The following is a 24,890-nucleotide window of genomic DNA, read 5'->3' as shown; positions in this document are numbered from 1 at the left end:
TTTTGGGTCTTTTGAGAGCGATTCTTTTTTTAGGGTAAAACAAAGAAAGGCGGAAACACTGGCACCATTCAGCGAGCTAACCGCTCAATCTTCCTATTTCAGGTTTATACACGCATTATACGGCTTGTAAATTTCTTAGCATTCTGGCCACGGTGCTCATTCTAAAAGACAACAATCCATACAGTCCATGTGAAAAGAGACGGAAGGCACTTACCAGATATGCGATAAAAAAAGCTGTTTTATTTGATCATCAAGTCAGGGGGGGAAAGGCGTGAGGGAGGTGGGTACACACAATCTGTCGGACGACTGCCGTTTCGCGTCTTTACAACCGACGTTTCCACGAGTCCATGATAATCCGCCGGACGACGGCCGTTTCACGTCTTTACAACCAACGCTTCCACGAGTCCATCATGGACTCGTTGAAGTGTTGGTTGTAAAGACGCGAAACGGCCGTCGTCTGACGGATTGTGTGTACCCACCTTCCTCACGCCTTTCCCCCTTACCTGATGGTCGAATAAAACAGCTTTTTTTTACCGCATATCTGGTGAGTGCCTTACGTCTTGGTTTACAATAAAAAAGTGAAGGTATAGGATGCTGTATGTACCTGGTTTGTCGTGTGTGAGGTATAGGTTGCTGTATGTACCTGGTGTCGTGTGTGAGGTATAGGATGCTGTATGTACCTGGTGTCGTGTATGAGGTATAGGATGCTGTATGTACCTGGTCTGCCGTGTATGAGGTATAGGATGCTGTATGTACCTGGTCTGTCATGTGTGAGGTATAGGATGCTGTATGTACCTGGTCTGTCGTGTGTGAGGTATAGGATGCTGTATGTACCTGGTGTCGTGTGTGAGGTATAGGATGCTGTATGTACCTGGTGTCGTGTATGAGGTATAGGATGCTGTGTGTATGAGGTATAGGATGCTGTATGTACCTGGTCTGTCATGTGTGAGGTATAGGATGCTGTGTGTATGAGGTATAGGATGCTGTATGTACCTGGTCTGCCGTGTGTGAGGTATAGGATGCTGTATGTACCTGATTTGTCATGTGTGAGGTATAGGTTGCTGCATGTACCTGGTGTGTCGTGTGTGAGGTATAGGTTGCTGTATGTACCTGATCTGTAGTGTGTATGAGGTATAGGATGCTGTATGTATCTGGTGTTTCACGTGTGAGGTATAGGTTGCTGCATGTACCTGGTGTGTCGTGTGTGAGGTATAGGTTGCTGCATGTACCTGGTGTGTCGTGTGTGAGGTATAGGATGCTGTATGTACCTGGTGTGTCATGTGTGAGGTATAGGTTGCTGCATGTACCTGGTGTGTCGTGTGTGAGGTATAGGATGCTGCATGTACCTGGTGTGTAGTGTGTGAGGTATAGGATGCTGCATGTACCTGGTGTGTCGTGTGTGAGGTATAGGTTGCTGTATGTATGTGGTGTGTTGTGTGTGAGGTATAGGATGCTGTATGTACCTGGTGTGTCGTGTATGAGGTATAGGATGCTGTATGTATCTAGTCTGTCGTGTGAGGTATAGGATGCTGTATGTACCTGATCTGTAGTGTGTATGAGGTATAGGATGCTGTATGTACCTGGTCTGTAGTGTGTATGAGGTATAGGATGCTGTATGTATCTGGTCTGTCATGTGTGAGGTATAGGATGCTGTATGTACCTGATTTGTAGTGTGTATGAGGTATAGGATGCTGTATGTACCTGATTTGTAGTGTGTATGAGGTATAGGATGCTGTATGTATCTGGTGTTTCACGTGTGAGGTATAGGATGTTGTATGTACCTGGTCTGTCGTGTGTGAGGTATAGGATGCTGTATGTACCTGGTCTGCTGTGTGTGAGGTATAGGATGCTGTATGTACCTGGTCTGCCGTGTGTGAGGTATAGGATGCTGTATGTACCTGGTCTGCCGTGTGTGAGGTATAGGATGCTGTATGTACCTGGTCTGCCGTGTGTGAGGTATAGGATGCTGTATGTACCTGGTCTGCCGTGTGTGAGGTATAGGATGCTGTATGTACCTGGTCTGCCGTGTGTGAGGTATAGGATGCTGTATGTACCTGGTCTGCCGTGTGTGAGGTATAGGATGCTGTATGTACCTGGTCTGCCGTGTGTGAGGTATAGGATGCTGTATGTACCTGGTCTGCCGTGTGTGAGGTATAGGATGCTGTATGTACCTGGTCTGCCGTGTGTGAGGTATAGGATGCTGTATGTACCTGGTCTGCCGTGTGTGAGGTATAGGATGCTGTATGTACCTGGTCTGCCGTGTGTGAGGTATAGGATGCTGTATGTACCTGGTCTGCCGTGTGTGAGGTATAGGATGCTGTATGTACCTGGTCTGCCGTGTGTGAGGTATAGGATGCTGTATGTACCTGGTCTGCCGTGTGTGAGGTATAGGATGCTGTATGTACCTGATCTGTAGTGTGTATGAGGTATAGGATGCTGTATGTATCTGGTGTTTCACGTGTGAGGTATAGGTTGCTGTATGTACCTGGTGTGTCGTGTGTGAGGTATAGGTTGCTGTATGTACCTGGTGTGTCGTGTGTGAGGTATAGGTTGCTGCATGTACCTGGTGTGTCGTGTGTGAGGTATAGGATGCTGTATGTACCTGATCTGTAGTGTGTATGAGGTATAGGATGCTGTATGTATCTGGTGTTTCACGTGTGAGGTATAGGTTGCTGTATGTATCTGGTGTTTCACGTGTGAGGTATAGGTTGCTGTATGTACCTGGTGTGTCGTGTGTGAGGTATAGGTTGCTGCATGTACCTGGTGTGTCGTGTGTGAGGTATAGGTTGCTGCATGTACCTGGTGTGTCGTGTGTGAGGTATAGGTTGCTGCATGTACCTGGTGTGTCGTGTGTGAGGTATAGGTTGCTGCATGTACCTGGTGTGTCGTGTGTGAGGTATAGGTTGCTGCATGTACCTGGTGTGTCGTGTGTGAGGTATAGGTTGCTGCATGTACCTGGTGTGTCGTGTGTGAGGTATAGGTTGCTGCATGTACCTGGTGTGTCGTGTGTGAGGTATAGGTTGCTGCATGTACCTGGTGTGTCGTGTGTGAGGTATAGGTTGCTGCATGTACCTGGTGTGTCGTGTGTGAGGTATAGGTTGCTGCATGTACCTGGTGTGTCGTGTGTGAGGTATAGGTTGCTGCATGTACCTGGTGTGTCGTGTGTGAGGTATAGGTTGCTGCATGTACCTGGTGTGTCGTGTGTGAGGTATAGGTTGCTGCATGTACCTGGTGTGTCGTGTGTGAGGTATAGGTTGCTGCATGTACCTGGTGTGTCGTGTGTGAGGTATAGGTTGCTGCATGTACCTGGTGTGTCGTGTGTGAGGTATAGGTTGCTGCATGTACCTGGTGTGTCGTGTGTGAGGTATAGGTTGCTGCATGTACCTGGTGTGTCGTGTGTGAGGTATAGGTTGCTGCATGTACCTGGTGTGTCGTGTGTGAGGTATAGGTTGCTGCATGTACCTGGTGTGTCGTGTGTGAGGTATAGGTTGCTGCATGTACCTGGTGTGTCGTGTGTGAGGTATAGGTTGCTGCATGTACCTGGTGTGTCGTGTGTGAGGTATAGGTTGCTGCATGTACCTGGTGTGTCGTGTGTGAGGTATAGGTTGCTGCATGTACCTGGTGTGTCGTGTGTGAGGTATAGGTTGCTGCATGTACCTGGTGTGTCGTGTGTGAGGTATAGGTTGCTGCATGTACCTGGTGTGTCGTGTGTGAGGTATAGGTTGCTGCATGTACCTGGTGTTTCACGTGTGAGGTATAGGTTGCTGCATGTACCTGGTGTTTCACGTGTGAGGTATAGGATGCTGCATGTACCTGGTGTTTCACGTGTGAGGTATAGGATGCTGTATGTACCTGGTCTGCCGCGTGTGAGGTATAGGATGCTGCATGTACCTGGTGTTTCACGTGTGAGGTATAGGATGCTGTATGTACCTGGTCTGCCGCGTGTGAGGTATAGGATGCTGCATGTACCTGGTCTGCCGCGTGTGAGGTATAGGATGCTGCATGTACCTGGTCTGCCGCGTGTGAGGTATAGGATGCTGCATGTACCTGGTCTGCCGCGTGTGAGGTATAGGATGCTGCATGTACCTGGTCTGCCGCGTGTGAGGTATAGGATGCTGCATGTACCTGGTCTGCCGCGTGTGAGGTATAGGATGCTGCATGTACCTGGTCTGCCGCGTGTGAGGTATAGGATGCTGCATGTACCTGGTCTGCCGCGTGTGAGGTATAGGACTGGGCCGTTCATTTCAGAACAGTTTAGGGCCGTTCATGTAGCTCCAGTTAAATCACCGGCGGCCGCGGCTTGTCTTGTAGCTCAGGATGTGGCCGCGTGCCCTGCCGCACGTGTCACCTCTGACATGCGTGTGATAGGTTAGCCATCACTGATGTAACTGAAAAATCTACTTCTGGCTTCTCAGCCTGCAATACAGGTCAAGATTACCAAATCCTCCCATGCATCTCAGTACAGGTAGTGGCTCTATGGTAGAGCTGCATCTTATGGACACTGAGTTCATGAGTTCTAGGCCCTGCTGGAAAGCCAGAATTTAATTTATGCACTGAGAGGAGGAGCCGGGACAAGGGAAGTGACAAGCGGGACTGCGAGAGAGAGCCCTCAAATCGGGACAGTTCTGCTGAATCCGGGACAGTTGGAGGTATGTACTGTTTGGACTTCTTGTAGCTTTATACATAAACATGGGACACCCGTGCAGTCTTTGGTGTGGACTTCCTCTTCTAAGAGCAATGAATATATGAAGTTCGCAGCTTCACTGTGGACGCGTTATTATTACCCGTTTTCTACACGTACCAGTGTTTACTTCCGGTCAGTGTAACGCTGAATACTGCCCCCTCCCTGCGCTGATGTCACTTCCACTTCCGGTATAGCGTCATCAACGCGCCCAGCCCGAAGGAGGGGGAAGCTATTAAAAGCCGGACACTTCCGGGGCTGTCAGTGGCAGGCTGCGGACGGATATGGCGGAGAACAGTTGCGAGTTGGTGAACGGCTCCGGAGCGGCGGTTTGTCGGCGGTGTACGGCAGTGACGACCCCGGGAGAGAGGGGCAGCACACCAGGAGGCGTGTCCAAGTGGGTCCGGCTCAATGTGGGGGGGACGTGTTTCCTGACCACACGGCAGACCCTCTGCAGGGACCCCAAATCCTTCCTGTACCGGTTATGTCAGGCGGATCCAGACCTGGACTCTGATAAGGTTTGTACACGGGCAGGGGGCATGTTGGGGTGATTATACACCCTTTATTGGCCGGTGCTGGGGGCATCTGGGTGCTGAATGCCAGTGGGACGCTGGTGACAGAGCTAAGCTGCCCTCAGGAGCCTTATTGAGTAGTGCAAGTGGTTCTGAGTCGTCCTGGAATATCCCGGGGTTCAGGTCACTTCTATACACTTGGCTTTGGCACCAAACCATGTATAATCCACGCTAAACCTTAAAGGAATTGTCCACCTTTTTATGCAGAAGTTTTCTGTATTTTTTTTTTCCAACCATTGTTCTTATTTGGTTGCAAGAATCACCTTTACAATTGTGTTCTATTAATTACCTGCTTTACTGGCTGCAGAATGAGTTAACGGAGAATCTGTCAGTGAGCTCAGCTTGCTCGTTCCGACTGGTCTGTGTGTGTTTGTATATGTGTATACATGTATGTGTGTATGTATATATATGTGTGTATGTATATATGTGTGTATGTATATATGTGTGTATGTATATATGTGTGTATGTATATATGTGTGTATGTATATATGTGTGTGTGTGTGTGTATGTATGTGTGTATATATATATGTGTGTGTGTATATGTATGTATGTATATATATATATATTATATTCTGATGACCACAGGCCACAAAAGTGCAGTTTTTGAAGGAATCCGAGTGCAAAAATTACTTTTAAGTGTATGCAATAACAAGATTCTTCAATCCTCTATCTAGTTGGCTATTACTGTGGGTGTTCCTAATGTGCCTAATTTCCAGACTTATGCCTCCATCTTGGTGACGATAGTGGAGTACGTCTTTTTGGGTGATCTCCCACCCTTGTCTGGCAAGTGTGAGGACAGTGTGGGGCTGCTGCCTGTCATTTATGGAGCTGTCCGCCTATGATCTGTCTTCTTGATGGGTGTAATTTGCACTGTATTTATCCATTGCTTTAGCAACGTGATTTTTTTTTTTTTAGGACAATTTCTTTATTGCACACCTTTGCACTGCAGTCTTGTGGTGGCTCAGTGGTTAGCACTGCAGTCTTGTGGTGGCTCAGTGGTTAGCACTGCAGTCTTTCAGCGCTGGGGTCCTGGGTTCAAATCCCACCAAGGACACAATCTGCAAGGAGTTTGTATGTTCTCCCCGTGTTTGCAGGGGTTTCCTCTGGGTTCTCTGGTTTCCTCCCACACTCCAAAGACATACTGATTGGGAATTTAGATTGAGCCCCAATGGGGACTGTTGCCAATGTATGTAAAGCGCTGTGGAGTGTGTGTGTGTGTGTGTGTGTGTGTGTGTGTGTGTGTGTGTGTGTGTGTGTGTGTGTGAGATCTGGAAGTGTTGCATTGTGCCGCATTGCGTTCGGTTTATGCCGGATGCGGCATATTTAGCCCATGCGGCGGCCGGATGGAACGTTGCCTGGCACGTTTTTTGTGCGGCAAAAAAACCGCATTGCGCCGGATTTGGCGTGATGCGGCGCAATTTACAATGCAGGCCTATGGATGCCGGATGCGGGTTTTTTTGCACTGCGCATGCTCAGTATCAAGCCGCATCTGTCAAAAAATGGACGGGCCGCATGGAAAAACTTATGCAACTGATCCGTTTTTTTCGCGCATCCGTTGCATAGGTTTTTGAGCCGCACTGCAAACACCGGATGTGTGAAAGCAGCCTTAGCCCTGCCATGCCCTGTACTTGTAACCAGCGGTCAGTTGGGTGGGTGCGATTTGTGTACGGAGTGTAATGGAAGACAGTGGTGAAGTCTTCCAGAAAAAAATTCCAAAAATTCCAAGGCACCAAGAAGCTCCTATCCGTTTATAAATATATAATAATAATCTTTATTACTATAGCGCCAACATATTCCGCAGCGCTTTACAATTCAGGAGGCTCATATACATATACATATCATATACATATACAAACAAGTAACCATTATAGAAGATACAATATTTAAAGGGAAAAATGGCAACTCTGCTCGTGAGCTTACAATCTACAATGAGATGGGAGGGGCAAGGTACAAGTGCTTATTTACAATGACAATCCAGCCATCTCATGGGGGATAGATAATGGCTTCCTGGACCAGTTGGCCAGAGCCTTGAGATGCATTTGGGTGCCATGGAGTTTGACGTGGGGTTATGTTCTGAGAAGTTGTAGAGGGATTAGGTGAAATTAGTTTGGCTAGGGAGTGTGATAGGCCGCCCTAAAAAGATGCGTTTTTAGGGTGCGCCTGAAGCTGAGTAAGTTGTGATTTGTCCTAACTTCTTGGGGTAGAGCGTTCCAGAGGATTGGTGCAGCTCGGAAGAAGTCTTGGATCCGGGAGTGGGAGGTTCGAATTAGTGTGGATGTTAATCTTTTTTTGTTCCTGCATACAGAAGGTAAAAGTGCAAAAAAATCCCCCACTTTTTCCTTCTGTATGCTGGCAGGAGCTTCTTGGCGCCTTGGAATTTTTTGGATTCTTTACAAAGTTGCAGCATGACTGGTGGAGTGATGCATGGGATACTGTTCTTCCAGAAAAAAAAAAATCCTAGAGCTCCCCATTGACTATTACTCCAGTCGTGCCTATCTGGGCATCCAACTGCTGGTTAGGAGTACTCGATAGTACATGATAGTACTCGCTCATATAGTGTTGACGGCGTAGCCACTTGGTCACCTGAGGCCACTGGTTTCCAGTGAGGGGCCTGATGCTTGTGACCTGATTACCTCTTGTCAGTGGAGACAACCAAAGCACAGGGGTTGGAGTGAGAAGTAACACTTATTTTACAGTGATCTTTCCTTTTACACGAGATCCTTCTAAAGGAATCTTCCCGGATCTGGGTTATGGCATAGTGCTGATATCTGACCTGACCCTTAGGCTATGTGCGCACGTTGCGTCCTTGCAGAAATAAACGCATCCTCTGACAGAATTTGACAATGTCAAATTTGGCTTTGACCGGAAAAATTGCATGTGTTTTTTTTTTCTTGCGTTTTGACCGCGTTTTACAGGCTTTTTCAGTGCTTAAAATGGGATGAGCTTTCAATACAAAGACACTACTAAATAAAGTTTAAACATTCAAATACTGGAATAAAAGGAAAAAAAATGCTTTAAATCATACATTATAATAATGATTTTCAAAAAAGATTGAGATTTAATATTTAAGTTGAAAATAAATTTTTCTTATTGTTTGACTTTTTTTTTTCTTTTTTTTATTTGATTTTTTTTAAGTTGGGTTGCATGTGAGGGCTAAAGGAAACCTCTTGACCTCACTATGCCAAAAACGCATGCTTAAATTTTGACAAAAAAAGCAAGCGGTTTGCATCAAAAAATGCATGTAAAACGCTTGGATTTTGATTTTGGATGCATTTTCACAACGGTCATTGACTTCAATGTTGGGTAAACGCTCAAAACAATTGACATGTTACTTCTTGAAACGCAGAGATTTTGACAAATTTTTGGCACAAGACGCTGCATTTTTGGACGCGTAGTGCGCACAAAATATGCCTATTTCCCATAGACTTTGCCTGGAAATCAAAACGCATGCATTTTTGCATTAAAACACTGCGGAAACGCATGAAAAAACTCAACGTAAAAGGAATCTGTTACCAGGTTTCTGCTGCCCCACCTGAGAGCAGCATAATATAGAGACCCGGATTCCAGTGATGGGTCACTTACTGAGCTGTTTGCTGTCATTTTAATGAGATCTTATTTTTTTGTTTTTTTTTTTTCTGCAGATCTAGCAGTTATACAAAGCTCATACAGCTGGTTACCTGGCAGCATCTAATGATCTACTTCCTAAACAGTGATTTTATAAAAGCTACACTGTGCATCCCAGTAAGTGACACATCACTGGAATCAGGGTCTCTGTCTCTGCACTACGCTGTTCTCAGATTAGATAGCAAATACCTGGAGACAGATTCCCTTTAACCAATCCTGAGTGCACTGCATCTCATTTACTGTTTAGAGAAACTGCAGAATATTCCAATTCACCGGTGATGCACAGATTTTGCCCCCACAGATCTTAGAAATGGAGCGGCAGAGATGCGGCCTCCCCTGTACAGCGCCTCTGTCACTTGTTTGTGGCGCACAGCCCCATTTGAGCCATTAGGTGGATTCTGCCGTTGCTTGCAAAATCGGGGCCCGGGTCGCCCTATACAGCGGCTGAGGGCTCACACGTCTGTGCAGTTTGGTTTGATATCGGCTCACAATGCACAGACTGGCCGCGGCTCTCCCGCCCCAGGGTGCAACAGTTTCATATGTCTATGAAATTGCAACAGCCAGTCTGTGCATTGACCGGACATAAGACTGAATTGTACAGATGTGTGAAAGAGACACAATCTCTCTACGGTCTCTTTATTCTTGGACAATTCTGTAGTTTGGAGAGACCGTAGGGTTGGGGTCTCTGCAGCGGGGGTGGGGAGACATGAAATGGGTGCAGCGCAGCTCCAACTTCATATTTGCAAAAAGTATCTCTAAAGTTTCTCTAGTTTTGTGTCCTATTTGGTACAAGGTTCTAAAAATAAAAAAAGCTCCTTCCTCACGCACTGTAACAGCTTCTAGCAGCGACCTTGGGGTGACGCTGAGTGGAGGAATGCGGAGAACCACCGCGGTATCGGAACAGGCGCGCACAACTACAGATCTCCCTGGATCCGCATCTGTCCGAATCGCAGGAAGAAAGCGCAGGGCAAGTCCATGTGTAACATGTCAGGGTATGAATTGTGAAGAATCGCACCCCACCCTGCCGTGTATCACACCCAGTCATGAGCACTCCATTCACAGCAGAAATGATATAATCCTGCATCATAGAAGAACTACAGGGGGTGCTTACAGGTAATCTCATTTTATTATCAAGGCCATTCAATGGCTGCTTAAAGGGAACTTGGCATCAGGATTTACTCCTAAGAGATATTGGGGATAATAGAGGCCTTCTAAAAGTCTTATTCTGAGGCTGATAGTGTGGCTAAGTGTGTGTTTAATCCTCCGCGCTTTCTCTGCCTAGGAGTAGTGGACTAGTCCAGGACAGCCATCATTGCTAATCCTCACTGGTTGAATGCCCACAGCAGTGTGTACAGGGAGGAGGATGACTACTTTTCCCTTCTGCTCTCCCTGCACACACTAGGACGCCAGTCACACCGCTGTGGGCATGCTACCAGCGAGCAGCAGCATTGACAGATGGCAATCCTGGTCTGGTCAGCTACCTCATTTGCTGTATCGTGTAGGCACCAAACCTGTGTAGGCACCAAACCTGTGTAGGCACCAAACCTGTGTAGGCACCAAACCTGTGTAGGCACCAAACCTGTGTAGGCACCAAACCTGTGTAGGCACCAAACCTGTGTAGGCACCAAACCTGTGTAGGCACCAAACCTGTGTAGGCACCAAACCTGTGTAGGCACCAAACCTGTGTAGGCACCAAACCTGTGTAGGCACCTTTGCTGTTCGGCTCCATAGCTTTTTACATTTTGCCACTGATGGAGCTGATAGCTAGAATCCCCATTGATTAGCTGCTATCAGACCCCATCAATATAAAATACTGAACAACCCCTTTAATTCCCCCTCCTGTCAATATACCCGATTCGGAAACTATAGCAACTCTTCTCTGGCTGAATGTGAGGGAACCCTACATAGTGTCACAGAACGGTTCTGTGCCTTGGTTCACATGGGTATCGCAGTCTAAGCTGTGATGTCTGGATCGGCCTCAACTCCTCTCCTGACCTGATCTCCACATCCTCATAGGTATATATGAGGTATGTGAATGTGTGAATCTAGCCTAGAGGTGGCCATACATGTTCAGTAGCTTTTTGCCTGAAATGTCCACCCATCATTGATGTGTATGCTGCTCACAGGCGAGCATTCTCTGACCGAGGTGTGCACACTTGACATACGCTCCATTCATTGTCTGATTGCCGGGGAAAGTGCTCGGGTATATCTGACAGGACACAATGGTTGGGTATACTGAAATCCCACAGCCCAAGCAACAGCTTCCATCCTGGAAGGAGTGTCCGCTCTCATACACACGGCACGTTTTCTGTGCATAGTAGTCAGTTTTATTTTTTGTACTAGTGTACATAGTATATGTATGGTGTATTCTTTCACAAAGTAAAAGACAAATTTTGTTTTCTTAGTCACATAAATGACATAATCTTGAGAGTTCACAATTTGTTTAACCAGAAAGTGAAGACCTGAGTGCGCTTTTAAAGTTGTGATTGAGTAAAGTATAATCATGGGATAGGTCGGGGGATCCGCTAAGAGTGCAAGGAGGATGAGGCGACTCTGGGAATACGATACTTAGACCATGCATATGGCTGACTTACAAGCCATTAGGCTCTCCGCACAAAGTGCACGTGAATAATTTATCCTGATCAATATTCCTGTATAATGTGCATGAGTGGAAATGCAGAGCTTGTGTGTGGGGCTTCACAGTGGCTGCTGCTTTGGCTAGTAGAGCAGTTACATATTTATCCAATAGGCACTGATCGCCCCTAAGCATCTGCCACCAAGGGGGAGCATCTGAGGAAAAAGGGGTCACCAGCTAAGGATCTGCTAAAGTATACAGTGTGTCCACCCATATCCTGTCCACGGCCATTAACTTGAGAACGGCAGCAGCTATAGGCATAGAAGTGGTGTCTAGGTATAGTAAAGTAGCCATGCGCTACGCAATGAAACCACCTATAGCGCCACCTGGTGGAAAACAACGGAGATAGCATTTTTATCTCGAACGAGAGAGAGCAAAAAAGTGAATTACAAAGTTGTAGGGCATCATCAATTCAATACGAATCGACACCTTGCATACAGAAATGCTATGATTAGAACGTGTAAAACTCACAAGGCTGCGGACGTGAAGCGATACCTCATGGAGACCTTCCTACAAGTCATTGGGTATGGTGGCTGCATGGAGTGGCCTCCACGCTCACCTGACCTGACCCCATTGGACTTCTTTCTGTGAGGTCACATCAAACAGCAGGTGTATGTGACCCCTCCACCAACATTGCAGGACCTACGACGACGTATCACAGATGCTTGTGCAAACGTGTCACCTACCATATTTTCACAACGTGCAGCAAGATACAGTATGCTGTGCAGAGTCCAGATGTGCATTGCAACTGACGGGGGACACTCCGAGCATCAGTTAAATGAGCGCCATATGCGTAGCCAGCATTCAATGTTTTGAGGGGGTCATGGGTTTCATATTATAGCATTTCTGTATGCAAGGTGTCAATTCGTATTGAATTGATGACGCCCTACAACTTTGTAATTCACTTTTTTTTTTTCTCTCGTTCCGTTTTCGAGATAAAAATGCTAACTCCGTTGTTTTCCACCAGGTGGCGCTATAGGTGGTTTCATTGCGTAGCGCATGGCTACTTTACTTTACCTAGACACCACTTCTATGCCTATAGCTGCTGCTGTTCTCAAGTTAATGGCGGTGGACAGGATATGGGTGGACACACTGTATAATGTAGGTTTTGGTGGTCTAGTATCATATTCGTGGCTCTCTGCCGGTGCTCCCTGATTAGTGGCTTGGGCTATTGGCATTTCGCTCCCTTGCTATACGGGGGATTGCTTTTGGCATTTTCCTTTCTCTTCACTTCTGCGTACATATTTGGCTGCATATGAACTGAGTTGCGGAAACCCATTCATGCATGTGTGACTCTGGGTATGTTTTGGTACAGAATCTATCCCATCTGACCCATGTGAACATGTCCATGTTTGGCCCTACACAATCTATTGTCTTTGTAGGTCATAAGTCTCTTAAAGGTTACTTACTCCTTGTCCAGTGTCTTCAAGAAATTGCTCTCGAGGGCCACGATTTTGATATTGCATTTGGAGACACTGACAAGCTACACATCTCGTTGTGGAGTCTTTTTTTAAAGGGGTTGTCCACTACTTTTAACCTAGATGGCCGATCTCTAGGATAGGTAATCGATGTCTGATCAGCAAGGTTTCGACACCCGTCACCCCTGCCGATCAGCTTGTCTGGGTGCTGGAGTTGCTGTGTCAACTGATAGTGGCCATGGCTGGGTTGTGCACATCCATCACCTATTGACTTGAGTGGGAGGCCGATGTGCAGTATCTGGCCCTGGTCGTTATCAGAAAACTGAGTAGCTCTGGCGCTGAGCACAGAGAACTGATTGGGGCGTGTACTGGGTGTCGGACCCTTTGTAATCAGATATAGATGACCTATCCTGACGACAGGCCATCAATGTTAGAGCAGTGGACACACTCTGGTTGAAATGTATGACTAAGGCCCGTTTTATGTCAGTTAAAAACAGACGCTCTTCACTGTCGTATAAAACACGCACATGTCCCTCTGTGATTCACGGCACACGTGGGTTGTCTATGTGCCCTCCGGGCTCTGTTCTCTGTGATTGCACATAGATTAACTCGCCTGTGCCTGCTCCGTAGTGCTTAACGCTCCTGCGGTGCAGCATCTGGCCAGCGCTGACCCCGTAGCAGCTGCTTCCGGGTCGGCTGTGTCGTGCATTCATGAATATGCACGACAGTAATGAGCCAACTCAGAAGCAGCAGGCTGCACAGAGAATCGCTGGAGCCGGGTGAGTATAAAATGATTATTTTATATGCATGTTTTTGTTTTTTGTTTTTTTTCTGGTACGTGTTTCACGGATCACACCATAGTGTGGTCCGTTGGACATCAGTGAGGCCAGAACAAAACGGACATTTCTTCGTGCGGCAATCATGGAGACACATTCAGTGAAAAATCACTGTGTGCGCAGATCCATTGATTATAATGGGTCTGCGTATGCCAATGATTTTGGTACGTATAAAAAAAAAGCACAAACTTACCAGAATCACTGACATGTGAAACGGGCCTAAAGGGAACCGGTCACCTTTTTCCCTTAGAGCTGCAGCCACCACCGGTGAGCTCTTATATACAGCATTCCAGAATATTGTATATAACAGCCCAGGCCGCTGTAGAAAAACACCTTTATAATACTCACCTAGGGGGCCGTCAGGTCCAATAGGTGTCGCTGGTCTTGGGTCCGGTGCTTCCGGTCTTCTTGTGATCACTGTCCAGCCCTATCTGCATGATGCATTTTGCATCATTCACAGGGAGGCGCTATTGCACTAATGCGCATACGCACTTTGAGGTGCCCTGCTGAGAGCAAAGTATTGTAAAGCGCAGACACGAGAAAAGGTCAGACCGCATGCGCACTACAGAACTTTAATCTGCCATCAGCCGGGTAGATGAAGGCGCAGATGTGCAGGAGAGCAATGGAGGGGTCTATGCGAATGGCAACAGACGCATCATGCACACTGAGCTGAGAAGGACAGTGATTGCGAGGAGAGAGGAGGCACCAGACAGACCAGCGGTGCCCATCGGACCGGACCACCCCCTAGGGGAGTATTATAAAGGTGTTTTTTACATTCTACACAGCGACCTGGGCTCTTGTATACAGTATTCTGGAATGCTATATATGAGCTCACTGGTGTTGGCCGCAGCTTGTAAGGGAAAAACCTGGTGACAGGATCCCTTTAAAATCGTCTGAGATTCTGCTTTAAAACCAGTGTGCTTCATTTTGCAGCTTTAGTGGGCCTCTCCTTTTAAAAGTAGGTCTCCATCAGAATAGGTCAGATTGTCTATTGACATGAACTCAGACACCTGGATCTTCATAATGAAAGTCAAGTCTTTTACATGTAGGATGGAAATGTCTGTTTTGGGAAATATATTAGTTTAGATATGCAAAGTCAAGAGTCTCCCCTTTTGCATATTTCCGACGTGGAGATATATTTGAGATGCGCTGCTTTGATTGAATATGCAGTATTTTTGGATCGTCTCCTTTTGTGCAAAGGCAAATTGGCTCCATTGATTTGCCTTTTCAGAGTATTCTGATTCCGAGCCGAAAAGCGATCTTATTTATAGCGTGTGCCGTTTCTATATCCAGTTGTGCATGAGCCCATACAATAGTCTTTTCCAATCGCCACGACAGCACCCTTTATACCCTCTCGTGGGTGCTGTCGTGGACTCCGGAAAATCCCATTACCGGTAAGTAATTTAGTCTTTTCCATTTGCCACGACAGTACCCACGAGAGGGTGTAAAGGGTGCTGTTGTGGACTCTGGAAAATCCCATTACCGGTAAGTAATTTAGTCTTTTCAATTTGCCACGACAGTACCCACGAGAGGGTGTAAAGGGTGCTGTCGTGGACTCTGGAAAATCCCATTACCGGTAAGTAATTTAGTCTTTCATATTAAATGCAACTACTGATTTACACGATGTGGAGAGCCTACCAGATCTCTAATTATCACCATCAATGGGAATAGTCTTAGGAGTCCTTTTTAGGAGTTGATCGCTTTGTAAAGGGGGGGTCACACCCCTGGCAAAATATGTCCAGGAATCGTTCAGCTACATATGGCACACATTACGCCAGAGCAGCCTGGGCCAAGCAATAAGGATCTGTGATCAGATTTCAGTGTATAAAGTGCATTACCGAATATCCCCAGAATTCCTGTAATCTAGTGGGTACAAAGGTTTTCAACAATTGGGTCTTTTAATGGAGTAACTGCTGAGTAGGGGATAATGGACTGGACTTTCAGCCTCTCCCACTACCTCCTCATCCCACTCTCTGTTGGTGTCCCCCCAAGGTTTACTTGTTGGACCCCTGCTGTTCTCAATCTACATCTTCAGCCTGGGACATCTGAGTCTGACAGCTTTCAGTATCCTCTACACTGATATGGCAGATCTACCTCTCTAGACCTGACATAACCTTCTTACTAACCAAAATCCCACAATGTCTTTCATCCTTCTTTTCTGCTCAATTTCTAAAAACGGAACATGGACAAAACAGAATTCATCATCTTTCCCCCATCTCACTCTACCACTCCATCTAACCTATCCATCAAAGTCTATGGCTGCTCACTCTCCCCCCGCACGTGTGGTCACTGCCTGGTGATAACCCTTGACTCTGCTCTCTTCTTCAAGTCACATATACAAGCCCATTCCACCTTCTGATTACTCAAACTCCTAAATATTTCCCAGATCCATACATTCCTAGTGCATGTCCTTATCTCCCGGCTTGACTACTGGAACCTCCTGCTCTTTGGTCTCCCTTCTCACACTCCTACAATCTACCCTAACTACGCTGCCTGGCTAATCCACCTCTTCCCCTGCTATTCCCCAGCCTCTCCTCTCTGCCAATCTCCACTGGCTTCCCATTACCCAAAGAATCTGTTTTAAAACTCTAGCCATGACCTACAAAGCCATCCACAACCTGTCTCATCCATACATCTGTGACCTAGTCTCCCGGTACCTACCTGCACGTAACCTCAGATCCTCACAAGATCTTATTCTCTGCTCTTATTGCCTCCTCCCACAATTGCATACAAGATTTCTCCCGTGTGTCCCCCATACTCTGAGACGCTCTACCCCAGCATATCAGACTCTCACCCACCGTGGAAACCTTCAAAAGGAACCTGAAGACCCAACTCTTCCATCAAGCCTACAGTGACCCTCAGTCCACTATACCGCTGCATGACCAGCTGTACACTCACCTACTGTATCTTCACCCATACCTTGCAGACTGTGAGCCCTCGTGGGCAGCGTACTCTCCTCCTGTACCAGTCTGTGCCTTGTATTGTACTTGGTTTTTTCATGTATACCTTTTTCACATGTAAAGCGCCATGGAATAAATGGTGTAGTGATGACTAAGACTATAACGACTAGCATGGAGGCGGGCCGGCGGCCCGGCTTGGAGGCGGGCCGGCGGCCTAAATAGGAAGTGTAATGTTCACCGAAGCTAAATATTTTTAGTTTTTGGAGCCTGGTAGGTCATCCATATGCTTCGCGTGCTTCTTGTGGCTTCAGTGGGCCTTTTCTCTAGGTTCCTGAACTTTAGTGTTATGACCTCTCTAGATATAGAAGTTTTAGTAAAGCTTAGAAGTGATGTGCATCCGTGTGGCTCAGCTGGTGGCTGCTGCACAATATCTGTGTTTGTCAGGCTTCTTCTCACAGAACATGGTGATTATTCTGGAGTAGATGCCTACGAGGTACACAGGGGAAACGCCGTGTCTCGGGAATACTTGATTTATTTAGATGCCCTTAGCAAGATGTTAGCAGCCGCTAAATGAAAATAATTACATGACCGCATCTGTTCTGGACTAATTTCCTAGCACGTTAGATGCTCGTGTATCATGTGCATATAGAGCGCACACGAGATGGGACCCGATATTCAGCAGTTCGTTAGATGTGATGTGTGATCTCTGCCCTTATCACATTGATAACAGATCACGCGGCTAGATTCCGCTCTGTGATTAGGGCGTTTCTCCTTTTTTAGGCCTTTAATTCTTAGGTCACCTAAGTTCTTTTCCGCCATTATTGGCTTCTGGGAGAGCTGGATGATAGCCGGTGTGGCCTCCTTGATTCCTGAATGACCCATTCTGCTTTAGCTCTCCTAAAATCTCAAGAAAATGGCATACCCAAACCGTGCAATCTCTGCTTCATCTGTTATTCCTGGAAACGTGTGAATAAATTGATTACTTCACATTACCAATCATTGTCAGGGAATGGAATTAAATAATGCCAATGTAATCTGAGCTTTTAATCAGTACTTCCCTTTCAGTAGAACGCCATATTGCTGAGCGAGCTCAAAGTTCTGCAGTCATTTGGGGAATTGCTATTTATGCGTGTGCTGTCTGATATGCAGCTGAATTGAGGTGCACATCCAACATTGGGCAGGAGCTAAGCTGATTCATATGGCTTTTCATTAAAATTCAATGGCCTTGACTGCTTTTTATGCTTGGTAGTCCAGTGGGCGGTCCTAAATAGTGATTGACAGCCTTGCACGAGTGCATGGAGAGATCTGCCAGTCACTGATTAGGACCATCCTTTTTTTTCCTATAAAATTACGGTGTATATACCTCTCTGCTCAGCTCCTCCTGTATATCAGACTGCCTGCAGAATAGTCATTGTTCTACGTGACCTAATTTCTAATTTTGTCCATTATATCCAAGGCTATATCCAGGCTTTAAAGGGAACCTGTCAGCAGAAATTTCCCCTAAAACCTAACAGATTCCCCCTCTGCAGCTCCTGGGCTGCATTCTAGAAAGGTCCCTGTTATTATTGGGCCCCCTTTCTGACCAAAAAAAGTTTATAAAGAGGTACCTTTTTGGCTTTGGATTCTATAAATGTGACACGGGGGCGGGCAGCCTGATGGCCGTTATTCTGCCCCCTGGTCCTGTATGCCGCCCCCATCGCTGATTTCCATACTTTTGGACGCCGCCCACTGCTCCAGCCATCCCCACGCATGCCCAGTGCCAGTCTCACGGGACTGAGCAGTGTGACCGCTGGTGACGTGTGCGCAGGCAAGTGATTATGGGCGGGACTCTGACTGTTATCAGCAAGTACCCGCCCATAATCTCGTGAGCGCACAAACCTCACCAGCGGTCACACTGTGCTCAGTGTAGATGCTAGACTGTATGGGCTGCTTCCAGGGATGACGTCCCTTTGTCACGTGATAGGGGCGTGTTCAAAATACTATCACGTGACAAAAGGGACGTCATCCCTGGAAGCAGCCCATACAGTCTAGCATCTACACTGAGCACAGTGTGACCGCTGGTGAGGTTTGTGCGCTCACGAGATTATGGGCGGGTACTTGCTGATAACAGTCACAGTCCCGCCCATAATCACTTGTCTGCGCACACGTCACCAGCGGTCACACTGCTCAGTCCCGTGAGACTGGCACTGGGCATGCGCGGGGATGGCTGGAGCAGTGGGCGGCGTCCAAAAGTATGGAAATCAGCGATGGGGGCGGCATACAGGACCAGGGGGCAGAATAACGGCCATCAGGCTGCCCGCCCCCGTGTCACATTTATAGAATCCAAAGCCAAAAAGGTACCTCTTTATAAACTTTTTTTTTTTTTTGGTCAGAAAGGGGGCCCAATAATAACAGGGACCTTTCTAGAATGCAGCCCAGGAGCTGCAGAGGGGGAATCTGTTAGGTTTTAGGGGAAATTTCTGCTGACAGGTTCCCTTTAACACTCAGTCCTAACTTCTGGCAGATATGGAGCAATTTTCCCTTTCCAGGTTTTTAATATAAAAAGTAAATCCATGATTAGTATAAAAAGACAAATAAAAAAAATTAAATAATAAATTAAATAAATAAAAATTAAATAAAAAAATAAATAAAAATTCCCATACTGGCCCACCAGAGTCCCACTTACCTACACTCTTCCATTCCTGCCAAGCTGAAAGTCTCCTGGCCTCCCGGCTCAAACAAGTGACCGCTGCTTCCAGTTAGTGGTCGCTGAATGCCTGCTGCCATTGCTTGGCATCCTTTGCTAGAAAAGGAAGCTCAGGGGAGTCCAAAACAAAGACAAATTCACAGCAAAAAAAAAGCAAGTGGGGTGTGGTGTTTTTTGTTTTGTTTTTTTTTGTTTTTTTGGGGGTTTTTGTTTGAGGGGGGGGGGAGATTGTTAACCTGCCCAGGGCACAGAATCAAATGCACTTACAGGATGCAGCAAAACTTCTTAAAGATGGAGGCAACAGGTGCAAAACACTGATGGAGCATTCCACTCACACACTGCCGCTCCATTGAGGGTGAAATTGCTTGGTGTTAAAATTGCACACAAGTGGCTTGTATAGGGCGCCATTCACACGTGTAGGTGCACAGTGTCTGGCTTACAACCTATTGATGACACCCGTACTATTAGACTAGGCAGGCTGCCCAGCACTATATAAGCGCACCACACAGAGCCCAGCATCATGTAAAAAATGTGCATAGAATATGAAATATATATTATACATTATAATCATATTTTATTTTAATTAGTTTTTTGGGAGGTTAAGTATTTTTTATATTTAATATAATATATATTTTTTATTGTTTAATATATTATATTTATTACACAAGCACGCAACCCAAACCTCAAGTGTCCTAAAAAGTCCAAAACCAAACGGCAATGGCAGAATTGTGGTGGTTTTTTTTTGTTTTTTTTTTTTTTTTTACCATTGTTTGGTTAGATGAGTGGTGTTAATTCAAGTCTACAACTCTCCTCTCAAAAAAAAGCAAGCCCCCCCCCCAGCTATGTTAAAGGAAAAGTAAAAAGTTGCGTCCTTTGGAAAAAGGTGAAGGTGAGGGAAACTGTGTGAAATGGCTCTATTAATTCTGCAGGATCATGCGTCAAACTTGCACAAAAATAGTGGATAACGCCGTGAGTACCGTACATGTTAATGGTGAACAGAGGGGGTCACTCATTTAAAGGCCTACAAGCTGCGGCCACCACCACCGGGCTCCTATATACAGCATTCTAACATGCTGTATATAAGAGCCCAGGCCGCTGTGACCACATAAACACTTACCTACAGCAGCACGCATGGTGATCCCGAGATACTGGAGATCGACTGGGGTGCCATCTGTGAGGGAGTGGTTTGCGGAGATGGTCATCATTCACAAGATGGAGTCCCTAATGGCAGAAACCAATGACTCAGTGGATACATTTCTTAGGATCTGGACCCCCTGGACCCTGGCTCTTGATTCCCTAGTATTTCAGAACCTTATTGGTAACTCATAACCTGGGTTACGTTAGTCCAATGTAGCGGTCCGAGTACTGGGGAAGTAATCCCTACCATGCCTTCCCCTCCCTCTTTCTACTGCTCCCCCCCCCCCCCCCTTTTCTTCTCCCTATCTTTCCCTCTTACTACTTTCTTTTCTTTCTGGTTCTAGCTAAATCTTCTAAAATTTTTTATGGCAGTGGCCTCATTTTGGTTGAGGCGTATTTCTTCTTTGGAAGGAGACTGTTCGTATTATCAAATATGGTTACATGTCCTCTGCGTGCCTTATGGTAGTTAGTAAGGGAGGATGTATTAGTTAGGACGTGGCTTATATTTTTCTGTAAGTTGACACGTAGTAATCACTTATTTGAATCTTTTTTTTTTTTTTTTTCTGTAAATTGTCTTCACTTTAATAAAAGATTAAACATAATAATTAAACGGTTGCTGCTGTGGATGTGGCTCAGATGGGTGTCTTCGTCCTCCGGTGCCAGCGCCGCCTCTTTCGGCCATGTTTGTCGCCGCTTCTGTCGTTCTTCTGAAGCCGCAGTGCATGACGCATCTGTAATACACTCACCGGCATTCCGGTCCTGAGCAAGGCAGATCAAAGTATTGTGCGCTTGCGCAGGACCGGCGGGTGTGTATGATGTAGATGTGGCTTCAGAAGGAGGACGAAGATGGCCAAAAGAGGCGGCGCCGGCACTAGAGGACGAAGACTCCCATCTGTGCCACATCCACCGCAGCGACTGGTTTAGGTAAGTATCATAAAGTGTTTATGTTCTACACTGCGGCCTGGGCTCTTATAGAAAACATGTTAGAATACTGTATATAAGAGCCCAGTGGTGGTGGCTGCAGCTTATAGGCCGAAAAACCGGTGACCGGTTCCCTTTTAAGGGCTGACGGCAGTGTACAAAGCCTGTGGCTCCGCGGGCGCTCGCTGGATTCGTCAGGGGTGTTGTACCTGTGACACCCAGATATGAATACCCTCCATGCGCCCATCTGTATAGGATTTGTACACCCTATCAGTGGATGCACAATCACTTGTAGCCATAAAGGAGCCACCACTCTCCCCCTCATCACTGTATTGCAATGTCATTTGCATTGATGATCTATGGCCTGATAAGTGACTATAGGAGGAGTCTGCAGACTATAGCATTACCACACGTGCTGCACTATGACCTAATCCGCTTTCCCGTCTTGCAAATGATGTTTCCATTCAATTATACAGCACTTCCCTGTATTCACTATTCAAAGAGCCTGGAAACATGGAGATTTGCATGTCTGAACGTGTCTATTATGTAAATGTTCTATTTCTTCTGCCCGGGTCCCACATGTTGAGCGTCTCGGGTGTTTTATAGCTTTGGCTCTTCCTTATGATACTTTGATGTTACTTCCCCATTGATGTGATAATAAACTGATGTCTTGTGTCTAATCTGCTTTTCAGGATGAAACCGGTGCCTATTTAATAGACAGAGACCCCACATACTTCGGTCCAGTATTGAATTATTTGAGGCATGGGAAACTAGTCATCAATAAAGATCTAGCAGAGGAAGGTGAGTCCTGAAGCCGTACCCACGCTGTGTATTGGGGGCCTACACTGGTAGAACATTCAGTGGAGGACACTATCTTTATTTGACACATGATTATCCTCGATAGCATGAGGCCACATCAAAACGTCAGTACCAGGGGTCTAAACTGTCCTTGCCATTTTGGAAAGAAGTCCAAAAAGCAACATATGATCCCACCCTGAAGGATCTGGAACGTCTTGGCAGGACATCTGCGAGGTTGATGGGTAGGGCCGGCCAATTTGGGCCTGTCCCTCCTCATTACTTAGTGATGCATCAAGACGATACGGCACCGGATAGGCTCTGACCGTCCATGTAGCTGCAGTTGTAACTATCCTCCCTGCAGATGCCTCCCATGATTGCTCCTAAAGTCGGAGAACCTGTTGGTCCTGGTTGTTTTCTTAGGTGTGACCGTTTCATGTGAGCGGCTCCTGTGACTGACAGAGGAGCCGATCAGTCACGTCCGGCTGTAATCTCCTACATTACACATCAATGGTACTTGATACTTTTCAGAATGTTGCAGCAAACGACACTTTAAACAGAACTTCTACAACTTTTCAGATACATATGGGTTTTTTTTTGTGTATATGACATATTTTCTTTCTTTTGCAGGTGTTCTTGAAGAAGCAGAGTTCTACAATATCACATCATTAATTAAACTGGTAAAGGATAGAATAAGGGAAAGGGACAGTAAAACCTCACAGGTAAGGCAGGTCTGTGGGTACTCGGCCTTGGTTACTCATGAGTGTCTGTCTGCCATTAGTGGCACTGACTCATCGGAGCCTGCCCCTTTCGGATGTTGGCGCCCTAATCCTGATTTCCCTTAGATCCCAGCGCCTCACGTCGGAGGCTCCCAGTCTGTCATGAATGATATCCTTATCCCATAATGATTCCTGAGGACTCAGGTTGTCTTGATGAGATGACTTGAGATGAACAGATCAGGCAAAACTTGATTTTAGCTGTTAGTGTTTTTGGTTTTTGTCCCCAGGAAATTTGGTTCATGGAGAAGTTATTGTATGCAAATTGATGGTGCCTCATTATGCTTTAAGCTCCATCCAGATCCTAGAGTATAATAAGACGTAATGTGTAAAAAAAAAAACCAAAAAAAAAAACCCATACTTTTCAGTTCATAAGACGTACCCCAAATTTGGAGGGGGGGGGGGTTATGGGGTCTGTTTTTTTAGAATATGGTGGTGTCTTACCGGAGGGTAGTGGTGGAGCGGGATCACAGGAGGCATGGGTGGCGGTGGAGCAGGGCGATGCTGCGGACGGTGCAGCAGGTGTCCCATATGCTGGCCCAGAAATTGTCAGCGGTGGCGGCTGTGCTGGGGCAGCTATGCGGGGCAGGGTGGTGCGACGAGCGTCAGACACTGTCGCGGTACGGGCTTCAAAGAAATGGCAACCGGAGTCGGCGCATGCGCAGATTGAGCTCTCGGCTCAATGACAAGCCAAGATCTCATCTACACATGCGCCGCCTCCGGGCGCCATTTCCCCTAAGTCTGCTGCTGGGAGATCAGTGGACCGGAGGCGGTGCGTGGACAGATGAGATCTTGAGCAGAGAGCTAAATCGGCACATGTGTTGGCTCCGGGCACCATTATTTGAAACTCTCCCCTGCCTCCTGCTACCCCTCTACTCCACAACCTGATAATTACATTTGAATTTTAAGACTCACCCCTCACTTTCTCCCAAATTTTTGTGACATAGTGCGTCTTATAATCCAAAAAGTATGGTATATATTTAAATACTTGGCTGTGCTCCCCTCTGGACCATCAGCTCCTCAGTCACCTGTCCGGTCCATGTCTCTTGATCTCTCACCACTTACGCTGAAATTCCCTGTTCTTTCACTCTGAGCTGGGATTTTAAAGCTCCGATGAGGCTCGGGAGGGTTCTGCACCAGGTCATGGGGTCTCCTTGCATGTGCAGAACACAGCAGAGCCGTGGGGATCATAGCATTCAACGAAGAACCAGACTGGCGACAGTGAGGAGCGGAGGAAACTGAAGTGCGAGTAGAAGGGTTTTTCTCTTTTGGGTGTTTTTTCTTTTTGGGTTTTTCTTTCTTTTGGGGTGTTTTTTTTCTCTTTTGGTGTTTTTTTGTTTTTGTTTTTTAATTTCAATTCCTTCTCAAATTTGTCATCTTTAGAGGTGACCTCTTTAACCCTCAACTGGTGAGGTGGGATTTTTGTCACGTAATTGGTGATATGGGGCTTCCTATACCCCACTGTTTAGAAACCTCTATTTTTTTTACAGAAAATGCAAAGATCTCGTTTGTTTCAATCCGTTTTCTTATTGGCGATTGATTACACATGAGTATATCAAATTTTTGACACCCTCAAGTATCGGAAAACCTTGATTCCTAAAAGCATTTTTCAATGAATGTCAGCTGCACAAAATATCCCTGGGGTGTTGCAAACCCCACCTCACCAGTTGAGGGTTAAAGGCCTAGCCTAAAAAACTGAGACTACATACCCCCAGATGAGCAGTGACTATGGCATCTTCTGTACAGGGCTGCAGAGTATTTCAGCATTTTATAAAGGTTATAAGAATAGCTGCATCTGTTTTTTGTGGTGTTGGAAAGGGAAATACGGAGTCCTGGACTGATTTGCAAAGTGACCGTAACGTTTTCCCCCCTTGGCTAATCGCTGCTCCTGGACTTGGGATCAGCCGGT

General features: G+C 46.4%; 1 protein-coding gene across 2 annotated transcripts in view; it reads left to right on the top strand.

Annotated features, from left to right (window-relative positions):
* The first annotated feature begins 4,918 nt into the window (after positions 1-4,918).
* The window catches only part of LOC142245413 (BTB/POZ domain-containing protein KCTD5), a 36,464-nt gene continuing 16,492 nt past the window's right edge, over positions 4,919-24,890 (top strand). Inside the window, exons 1-3 of one of the 2 annotated variants that reach the window (XM_075318093.1) lie at positions 4,919-5,199; positions 22,103-22,211; positions 22,836-22,927. In XM_075318093.1, the coding sequence (XP_075174208.1) occupies positions 4,966-5,199; positions 22,103-22,211; positions 22,836-22,927 (435 nt within the window). In that variant the 5' untranslated portion in view covers positions 4,919-4,965. The remainder of the gene's footprint in view (positions 5,200-22,102; positions 22,212-22,835; positions 22,928-24,890) is intronic. The other variant, XM_075318094.1, reaches the window with a different exon arrangement.

The sequence above is a fragment of the Anomaloglossus baeobatrachus genome, chromosome 7 (assembly GCF_048569485.1).
Source record: "Anomaloglossus baeobatrachus isolate aAnoBae1 chromosome 7, aAnoBae1.hap1, whole genome shotgun sequence".
Classification (NCBI taxonomy): Eukaryota; Metazoa; Chordata; class Amphibia; order Anura; family Aromobatidae; genus Anomaloglossus; species Anomaloglossus baeobatrachus.
Note: the sequence above shows the minus strand (reverse complement) of the source record. Positions and strands in the feature narration are given on the sequence as shown.